General features: G+C 59.6%; 1 protein-coding gene across 1 annotated transcript; it reads right to left on the bottom strand.

Moving 5' to 3' along the window:
* Positions 1 to 2,381: 2,381 nt before the first annotated feature.
* On the bottom strand, positions 2,382 to 9,856 carry CDC34 (cell division cycle 34, ubiqiutin conjugating enzyme). The gene is made up of 5 exons (XM_054398436.1): positions 9,652 to 9,856; positions 6,144 to 6,230; positions 5,109 to 5,206; positions 4,296 to 4,430; positions 2,382 to 3,343 (listed from the first exon to the last, which is right to left on the bottom strand). Exons 1-5 carry the CDS (start codon positions 9,826 to 9,828, stop codon positions 3,133 to 3,135), a joined length of 708 nt encoding a protein of 235 aa, XP_054254411.1. The 5' UTR covers positions 9,829 to 9,856; the 3' UTR covers positions 2,382 to 3,132.
* Between the last annotated feature and the right edge of the window lie 567 nt (positions 9,857 to 10,423).

The following is a 10,423-nucleotide window of genomic DNA, read 5'->3' as shown; positions in this document are numbered from 1 at the left end:
GCCGGTTCGGGCCGGTCCCCCGCGGCCACGCCCCCCCGGGCGGGCGGACAGCCAATGGGGAGGCAGGGAGAGGGGACGGCAGGCGACGAGGGGCGGTGGGGTCGCTCCGCGCAAGGGATGGGGAACACAGGGAGATAGCTGGGGGCGGAGGGGACGGCTCTGCGCTGCACCAGGAGGCTACTGTCGGGGGAACAGGGCTGCATGTGCCGGGCCAGCGGGGAGAGGGCAGGGGTGCCGTCAGAAATCCCGTCCAGAGAGTTTCCACCGGCCGAGGCCGGGAGCGCTGCGGTATGGCAGGGAGCACCGCCGCGGGAACCCACCGGCACGGCACGGCCCTGCCAGGCAAAGTACAGTCAGGCCCAGGAGCCACCGAGCTGCTGAGGTGGGCTGTACCCCACACACCTTCAGCCTTTCAAGGCACATGATGGGTAGAGGCACAGGGAAGCCCCCGGGGGGGTTTTAGCTGCCGGCAGGTCCCCAGGCAGGGCTCTCCCGGAGTGGCTGCACCGGAGGCTCCGGCCCGGGAGGGTGACGATAAGCCACCTGCGTCCCCACAGCGGGACACGTGGGAAGGGAACTGAACGGCGCTTCCTCGGCGCAGGGAGGGGGAGACCGAGACAATGGCTCCCGCGAACAACAGCGGGGCCGGTGCCAAGACAAACCACCAGCAGCCTCCAGAGAGGGCCCCAGGGCCCCGCTCAGGGGTACCTGTGGTGCGGGTAGAGCTCCTGACCCCAGGATCTCGGCCCAAGCTGCACTTGCCGTGAGGCCAGAGAAAGCTGAACCTCCGGTTCCCAGCCCAGCTGGAGCTGCCTGATAACGGCGAGAGGCCGCAGCAGGCGATAGCGGAGCACGGGTGGGCGCTTTGGCCCTGGGGCAGCTGGAGCAAAGAGGCCTCTGCAGGGGGCAGTGGCTCTGCCCGCAGCTCTTCCCCGCCTCGGGGTCTGACTCTCGGCTGACCCGGTCCCGGGAGCCAGGTGGAACACTCCCAGCCGGGGGTGCTGGGTAGGGGGGGCAGGAAGAGCCGAAACAATGGGGCTGGTGGCGCCAGCCCCCGGCCGTGCTCTCCGTAGGGATCTGCTGGCTCTTGTGAGCTCCTGAATCCTCCTGAAATGTTTCTTCCCGCCCCTCCCGCTCAGCACCGCGTCTGGCCCCAGCACGTCCTTGCCTGGCTGCCCAGTTCTGCAGGGCCAAGGGTGAGGCCATCCTGGACATGCCAGGACAGCTTATGGTGCCATTGGGACCGTGGCTCTGGCACCTGCAGCAGCATCCTTGGGGCAATGAGGAGGGGTCACCCGCTGCAAGGAGCCAGGGGCTTTGCAGTCCTGGCTGCAGGTCCCTGGATTCCCAGGGACCAGCCAGGGTGGGAAGAGCTGCTGGGGGGGGGGAGTGTGGAGCAGTTCCCTAGGGGAAAGAAAAGAGAGGGGTCTGACTGAGCCAGCAGCTAGGCTTGCTGCTGCTCTTTGCTGGCTGGGTGACCTTGGAAGCCGTTTGCCAGGCCTGAATAAAGTGACAATAATCCTATTCACCTTTTAGCCTCATTTCCTGAGGCTAACAAAGCACATGTGTGTGCCACGTGCGGGTGCAGGTGTCACTCAAAGCCTGATCCCCTTTGCGTGGCTCCTGCAGGAGGTGAGGGCAATGTTCCTCATTACTCCTCAGACAAGCTTTGCCCTATGGGGGTCACAGAGAAAGCCCTGAGCAGGCAGTTTGCCAAGGTCTCATCCCTGCTACAGCCCCAGGGAACCGGCAGCAGAGCTGACCTCCCCAGTCCAGCAGAGTCAGAGGAGGGATTGGCAATGCCCTTTGGCTGGGAGCTCACCACAGCCCTGGAAGCTCACATGTCCCAACCAGTCCTGGCCTGTGGGCTCAGGGAACACCCAGTTGCACCCACATGAGAGCAGCCACGAGGCCCCAGGCACCCATCAGGCACCCATCTGCTACAGCTCTGTGCAGCCAGGTGCTGCCTAGGCAGGTTTGCTCTGGGCAGAGGTGCCCATACAGCACAGCTGGGCTCTGCAGAGCTGGGTTACAAAGGCCCAGCAGAGCCCCAACGTCCTGCCCAGGCAGAGACCTTGGCCTTGGCTCCAGGAAGAGGCAGTGAATGCTGCACTGGGAAGGGCAGAGATGTTCTCCAGGCCAAAAGCAGCCCAGCCCAGACACTCCTGCCCGCTTTACAAGCTTGAAAAGGGAGAAAGGAGAGTTCCTGTGAGACCCAAGGCCACCCTGCAGCCCTCAGCCCTGGGAGGGCAGCTAGCTTGCCCCACAGCTGGAGCTGCAGGCCAGGAGCTGGATCCACAGCTGACACAGAAACCCTCACAGCTTGGGCAGAGGCTGAGCTAGAGCCTCACCCACACACCACAGAGCCATTCCTCCAAGTACTTTATTAAATATTTTTCAGGAAAACAGAAGCAGAAAGACTCATCAGCACTACCCCAACCCTCCCAGCTGGTTAAAAACTACAAACAGTCCCCCACCCCCACCCTAAAGCCCTGCAGTGGCTGCCAAGCACATCCTGCCTCATGTCTTGGCCCTTCCCAATGTCCCAGCCCTTCTCGACCCAGCGCCAGCATCACAGGAAGGGCAGTAGAAGGATCCCACCAAGGAGGGCTCCACCACTGGGGCTCCACCACCCCAAAGGCTGCAGGAAGCTCCACAAGGCTCACACACAAGTCCACAGCTGCCCCAGAGACTGTTCCTCCCATGCAGGGCTGCAGGAGGTCAGCACACCCAAAAAAGATGAGCAGCCAAGCATCAGTTCTGTCATCACTCCTCATCCAGGCAAAGCCACCAAGCTCCACGAATTCTGTGAGTTCATGGATACCCCAACACAACTTCTCCCCTTCCCTCCCCACCCAGTGCCCAGGAAGTTTATAAAACAGGGTTGATTTTTGCCTTGGTTTGGGTTTTTTTTGTTTGTTTGTTTGGGTTTTGTTTTGTTTGTTTTTTTTTTTTTTTGCTTCTTCTACAAAGAGAGTGGTAGGATTTCCTTTGCAACAGCAGAACAAGTCTCCCTGCGAGGTAGAGAGTTAATTTCAGGGCTGACAGATCCTAAATTCAAACCACTTCTGTCCTAGTTGAGGTAAAATTCAGTAGTTTGTAAGCAAGTTTTGCAATGCCAGCAGGGCCCCATCAGGATTCCTCGTTGCCAGAGTCGTCCTCGTCGCCGTAGCAGCTGTCTGCTTCCTCCTCCATCTCATCATCTTCATAATAGTCATCATAGAAGAGGTCAGAGCCCTCATCTGGGGCTGGAGTCTTGGTCTTCACACAGTACTCTGCCAGAGTGGTGGGGACCTTCACACCATCCCGCTCAGCATCCACCTTTGTGCCCAGGACTTGCTTCCTGGAAGGGTGAGAGGCGAGGGGGTGAGAGGCTGGAGCCCTGCACACTACAGCCACATCACCCCCTGCAGCTGGCCCTCAGAACCATAGAATCACCAGGTTGGAAGAGACCTCCAAGATCATCAAGTCCAACCAATCACCCAACCCTATCTACTCAAGCAGGCCATGGCACTAAGTGCCTCATCCAGGCTCTTCTTAAACACCTCCAGGGACCTCGACCTCACCACCTCCCTGGGCAGCTCATTCCAATGGGCAATCTCTCTTGCTGGGAAGAACTTCAAAGATCAAAGCCTAAACTTCCCCCTGCACAGCTTGAGACTGTGTCCTCTTGTTCTGGTGCTGGTTGCCTGGGAGAAGAGCCCAACCCCCACCTGGCTGCAACCTCCCTTCAGGTAGTTGTAGATGGGGAGAGGACAGCAGAGGTGAGAGGACCATGGAGCAAACCTGGCTGCACTGCAGCATCTCCCTTGCTCTGAGGTATCCCTGACCACACAGGGCTGGGGGGTGAGAGGAGGGGCAGGAGAGGGGAGAGAGGAGGGCCAGGAGAGGGGAGAGAGGAGGGCCAGGAGAGGGGAGAGAGGACCATGGAGCAAACTTGGCTGCACTGAAACATCTCCCTTGCTCTGAGGTATCCCAGACCAGGCCTGGGGGGTGAGAGGACAGCAGAGGTGAGAGGACCATGGAGCAAACCTGGCTGCACTCCAACATCTCCCCTGCTCTGAGGTATCCCAGGCCACACCAGGGCTGCTCAGTCTGCAGCTGTGAGGTTTGAAGTGCCAGCCCCATGGCACAGCCCCGGCAGCAAGACCGCTCTGGCCCCACGTCTGCTACAACCCCAGATCCTCAGCTGCAGAGCCAAAAAGGGCCAAGGGCTTCAAGCTGAGAGGGCATCTGGGTACACAACCCAGCCAAAAGCCCCCCTCAGAGCCAGCTGAGGTCTCCCCAGCACACACCTGATGATGTCTGTGTACTCCCGGTCCTTGCCCTTGCTCTCCTTCCACTTGCGGTACATGACGGAGGCGTCCACGTTGGCTGGGGAGAAGGTGTTGGGTTCATTCAGCAGTGAGATCACACTCAGGAGAATGGTCCTGGAATCCATCAACACCAGCAGGTGAGGGCTGAGGTGGGGCAGCGAGTGCCCACGGGCCAGCAATGCCAGCAGCTTTGGTGCCACGCAGATCACTGAGCTTCCCCGGTGAGCTCTGACCGTTCTTAGAGAATTGTCAGGGTTGGAAGGGAGCTCAAGGCTCAGCCAGTTCCAACCCCCCTGCCATGGGCAGGGACACCTCACACCACAGCAGGTTGCTCACAGCCACATCCAGCCTGGCCTTAAAAAACCTCCAGGGATGAGGCTTCCACCACCTCCCTGGGCAACCTGTGCCAGTCTCTCACCACCCTCCTGGGGAAGAATTTCTTCCTCACAGTCAATCTGAATCTCCCCATTTCTAGCTTTGCTCCATCCCCCCCAGTCCTATCCTCACCTGACACACTCAAAAGTCCCTCCCCAGCTTTCCTGGAGCCCCCTTCAGATCCTGGAAGGCCACCAGAAGGTCTCCTGGGAGCTTCCTCTCCAGACTGAACCACCCCAACCCTCTCAGTCTGTTTCCACAGGAGAGGAGACAACCAAGCAAGCATTCCAAAAGCCTTTCCACAACCTCCAGGCATCCTCCCACAGCCTTGGGGAACAGAAGGCAGTCCCCACCTCCCCACTTTCCCCACGCCAGGTCCCTGAAGGAGCTTCCTGCCCGCAGCCCCCCGGCCCTCACCGCACGTTCTGGGTGGGGTTCCACCGCTCGGAGGGCAGCTCCCCGCTCTGGGGGTCGTCCACAGGTGGGTGCAGGATGGAGATGCAGACATCACCAGTCTGAAAGCACAAGTGACACAGCACCCTTAGGAGCTGCTGCCCACCTCCCCACCCCCCCCAGCAGCAGCTGGGTCCTCCCCCTTCCAGCAGCCTGCTTGCTTTTCGTAGATTCATAGAATGGGTTGGGTTGGAAGGGACCTTGGAGATCAGCCAGTTCCAACCCCTCTGCCATGGGCAGGGACACCTCCCACCAGCCCAGGTTGCTCAAGGCCTCATCCAGCCTGGGGCATCCACAACCTCCCTGGGCAACCTGTTCCAGAGTCTCCTCACCCTCACTGTGAAGGATTTCTTCCTAATCTTCAGTCTGAATTTCCCCTCCCCAAGCCTCAATCCATTCCCTCTCGTCACTGCAAGCCCTTGTAAAAAGTCCTTCCCCAGTTCTCTTGTAGCCCCCTTTCAGGATGCTCTAAAAGCCTTCTTTTCACTTTGCTTTAAGCCAGGTGGGGCACTCCCAGCCCGTTCTTTCAGTCCCTAGGAAGGGACAGCAGAAGTGGTGGTCCCCACTAGGCTGCCTGCAGCCAGAGGCCTTGGATGAGTTCCCTTCCACCTCCAGCACAGTGGAGCTGAGGCTGCCTAACCACATCCCCAGCACAGCCCCAGGCAGCAATCCTGGCAAGCAGATAGCCCAGGGCCACACACATCACTCTCCTGGCACCTGTCCTTGGCAGCAGTGTGGCATCCTGCTCTGGTACCTGTCCTTGGCAGCAGTGTGGCACCCTGCTAGCCAAGCATGGGAGCCTGCAAGCCTGGCTGGCCTGGAAGCCACTCCAGGACAGGAGCCTGGCTGTTGTAAGCTCGTTAGCTGCATTCCCAGTGCCAGGCACGGAATGCCAAAGGCACAGAGTTTCCAAGGCCACAGACAAAGGCTGGCATTTTCCTCCTGCCACGTGCCCTCCCCTCTGCCCAAGATGCCCTTGTGCTGTCCCAGGTGACTCACCTCATAGATGTTGGGGTGCCACATCTTGGTTAAGAACCTGAAGGCAGGAGGAGAATAGGGATAGTCGATGGGAAAGCGGAGACGAGCCTGGAAGGGAACAGGAAAGAGAAATGAGGGGGGGGAAAAGGGGAGAAGGGGAGAAGGGGAGAAGGGGAGAAGGGGAGAAGGGGAGAAGGGGAGAAGGGGAGAAGGGGAGAAGGGGAGAAGGGGAGAAGGGGAGAAGGGGAGAAGGGGAGAAGGGGAGAAGGGGAGAAGGGGAGAAGGGGAGAAGGGGAGAAGGGGAGAAGGGGAGAAGGGGAGAAGGGGAGAAGGGGAGAAGGGGAGAAGGGGAGAAGGGGAGAAGGGGAGAAGGGGAGAAGGGGAGAAGGGGAGAAGGGGAGAAGGGGAGAAGGGGAGAAGGGGAGAAGGGGAGAAGGGGAGAAGGGGAGAAGGGGAGAAGGGGAGAAGGGGAGAAGGGGAGAAGGGGAGGAGAGCACAGCTCTCCTCTGCCAAGCCTAGCTGTGCTCCTGCAGACACAGCCTTGGCACCAGCCAGCTCTACAGGCAGGACACCAGCAGCAGGCCACTGGGCAGAGGAAGCTGAAGGCAGGGGGCAGCGACCTGCAGCAGTTCCTTCACCACCACCCTGTGCCAAACCCTCCTCTCCCCTGCTAACCTGGTGCCCTGTGGCACAGAAGGAGCTTGTGGTGCTGGTCCAGCACACACCTCCCATGCTGGCACTGATGGCACAGCGTGGCAAAACCTAAGGCAGGCTGCTTCTGGGTGGCAAGGGCCAAGCATGGGGGCAGCCAGGACTGGGGGCCCCCAGCTCGAGCCACGTGCTCCAGCAAACCAAGTGACCCCAGGGCCATCCCTGGTCCTGTTGTTGGGGACACAGGAGGGTTGCACCACCCCAAGAGGAGGCTGTTTACCCTTCAGAGCTCTGAGGGAAGGAAGCATCAGGTGCTGGGTTGCTCCTGAACCTCTAAAAATAGCCCAGTTCCAGAAAGAGCCTGAGTCCAAACTGGCTGCAGCATGCAGCTCAGGGGCTAAAAATAAAAGCACACAAAGATCATCCCACAGGCTGGGCTCCAGCAGCCACAACTGGCCACAAAACCCCAGGTGTTAAGGCAGGTCAGAAAGTCAGCCTCTCTGTGGGGCACTGAGTGAGAAGGCAAAGCCTGAGGTGGCAGAGAGACCCTCCCCAAGAGCTGCTGCTCCAAGCCCACTGGCACCCCACAGGGTGCAGAGCTTCTCCCTGTGTCACTGCACAACCTGCCACAACTCTGCCAGCTTTTGGGTGTTTCCAGACTCTGGAAGCAAACTTCCAGATCGAGATTCAGCCACTGGAGGTTGGACAAGATGACCTCTGAGGGTCCCTTCCAACCTGATGCATTTTGTGATGGTGAAAAACACCAACAGCCAGGAATAAACAGGGGAAAAAAAAAAAAAAAAAAAAAAAAAGAAGACTTAAACCACTTAAACAGCAACTCCCTGAACGTTTTTTGCTCTCTCAGTTTCTGTTCACGAGACTTCAGATGTTGGAGCCCTGAAGCAACAGCAAGAACTAACCCCAGCTTGGCCTGGCAGTGACCCAGGATCGTTGTTTACCCTGGAACAAACCTGGCATGGGCCTCATTCAAGAGGGTAACTGCAAACGAGGCTTGGGATGCTTCTGGAATTACAGCCTTGACAATAGGTGCTGCTGCCAGCCCCAGTCATCAGCTAACAGCTGTTAAGAGATCAGTGTAGAAGGGAGACAGACATCTCTCCTCCTCCTCTCCCTCCTCTGCACTGTCCTGACCAACCCAGCTCCATCCCTAGGCTCCAACCCCTCTGCTCTCCACCCTCCTCTCTCCCACCCTGCTAGCATCTGGCCCTGGTACAAGTTGATCATAGCCATAGAATTGTTTGGATTGGAAAAGGCTTCCAAGACCATTAAATCCAACCTAAGACCACCACAGCCATTAAACCACATTCCCAGGATTCTTGAACACCTCCAGGGATGGTGACTTCACCACTCCCCCCCTGAGCAACCTATTCCAAAAGCAGCCCCTGACCACAGCAGGTCCATCCCTACACTCATTACCCCTTTTGCCTCCCAGCTGTCCCTTTGTTGGGTTCTCTGGAGCAGGACAAGGGGTGGGAAGAAGCAGCAGCATGGAAGGGGCTGGGGCTGGATGTGTTTGGTGCAGCTTCAGGCAGCCCAGGGCAGCACACACACACACATGCAGAGCAACACATGGCCTGTGCTGGGCTCTGGCCAAACAGCTGAACTTGGCAGAATAATCCCCTTTGTTGTGCCAGAGGGGATCAGAACACAACCAGCCAGAGGCAAAGCAACCCCCAAGGGGGCTTGGGAAGCAGCCCTGCTTTGCTGGGCACAACTAGGGTGGTGTTATCACGAGCTTGAAGGGGACTCAGCCTCTTCTCCTCTTATGCACAGCCTCATCTGCTGCCAGCCAACTGTGTTGGGTCTGGAAGCTCTCAGACACAAACAGGAGCATGAGCTGCTGCCAGGGTAAGAGTTCAAAGGGCCCAGAGCCAAAAAGGGGCTACAGAAAAGAGGCTGCGTTTCGGTGAGGAAATAAAACTCGACTCTGAAGCATCAAACTTGCCTGCCCCTGCTCCCTGAGAAAAACAAAGCTCCCGGTTTCTGGGGCACAGCTGACCCTCGGGCTGACTCACCCCGAGTGCATCCCCACCCTTCCAGCAACAGGATGGCGACAGAGTTACCCGTAGCGGAGGAGGGAGGACGAGAAAGAGGAAGAAAACAGCTACCAGAGGTTGCACAACCCCTAGGAAGAGCAGATACACATCCTCTCGACAGGGACTGCGCAGGCAGGCACACCACCTTCTCCCCTCCCCACACGAAACCCTAACAGCCGCTCCCCACCCAACTCGAGCTGCTGCTCGCTCAGCCCGAGCTGTCTGTGCCTGCACAGCGGTGTCCTTTGCCTTTCCCCTCTAGTTTGGTAGAGATACACCAGATCCCCTTCAGGAAGGAGGAAAAAACCCCGGAAGCAGAGCCAAATTCCCCTTCCAGCTAAAGGAACCCTTACCTAGTCTGGCAGCAGCCACCTGCACATAGGCTCCCTTCCTCGCCCTGGCTCCTCCTGGCAAGCACTCCAGCTCCCAAAACCCCAGGGAACCCAAGGTGTCCAGCTACAGATCCAGCTCTCCCCGGCCCCCATCGCCCCCTCATACCCAACAGCAATCTTGTCATGCCCGCCCCCACTATCCGCATCAACTCGACTCCCAAGATCTCCTCTCTCTCTCTCCCCACGGCCCCTTTTCAGGGGCTCTCTGCTCTCCTGCCGTCTCTCCCCCTTCCAAAATCACTTCCCAAGGCATCCTCCCACCCGAGTTCCACCTCCCAACACCACCTACGCTGCTTTCTGTCTCCTAAACCCCGTTCCCCAGCACGCACCTCCGCCCCCTCAGCCCCCCCCCCGAGAGCTTCGCCTCTTCGAGACATCGGTCCTCCCGACACATCCCACCCTCCCCCCTTACTGCCCCCAGCCCCTCACCTTGAAGTACCCGCCCTCATAGTAGGTGTTCGGGGGGCCGAAGATGGCCACCTCCCAGTTGTAGAGGTCCCCCTCATCTACCAAGTTGACCCGGAACCCTTCCACGGGCTCCTCCTGCAGCCCTTTCAGCTCCAGCAACAGCGCTTTCTGCGAGCTGGGCACAAGGGGCCGCGCCATGGCGAGGAGCCGGAGTAGGCCGCGGACGAAGCCGGGTGCTGGCGTAGGCGCGGCGGCCGCTGCGGGGCGGGGGGCGGCGGGTGCTGGTTCGGCTGCTCGCAGCCGCTCCGAGCGCAGCAGCGCGGGGCACGGCGGGAGCTGTAGTCCGCCCGCGCCGGGCGGGGCCAGAGCGGGCTCCACCCACACGGGCGCCGCTGGCCTATCAGAGCGCGCTGTTAGTACAGGGGCGGGGCAGAGAGTAGGTCCCGCCTCCCTCACGTCGCTCTCTGCCTATCACAGAGCGCCGCTGAGCAGGGGAGGGGCAGAGCCTCCTGTCCGGTAAACTCTGCGCTCCCTCGGGGCGCGGTGGGGCCGTACCGAGACTGTTCCAGGAGCTTGCGTCCGTCCTTCTGGCCTCCAGCGTAGCCAGGCTTCTCACCCGGCAAACCCATCGAGGGTGGCCTCGGAGTCTGGCTGCTTCCTCTTCAGGCCCAAGCAGTCATGCAGGCCTCTCAGCCCCAGGAGCCTCCCCTGCACCAGAACACCCTCAGCACGTTGAGCCACACCAAATCCAAATCCTCCTGCCAGCCCAGGTGCTCCCTGCAGCTGTGCTGTC

This window comes from Indicator indicator, unplaced genomic scaffold (genome assembly GCF_027791375.1).
Source record: "Indicator indicator isolate 239-I01 unplaced genomic scaffold, UM_Iind_1.1 iindUn_scaffold_54, whole genome shotgun sequence".
Lineage (NCBI taxonomy): Eukaryota > Metazoa > Chordata > Aves > Piciformes > Indicatoridae > Indicator > Indicator indicator.
The sequence above is the reverse complement of the archived record's forward strand: the minus strand, read 5'-3'. Positions and strand labels throughout refer to the sequence as shown.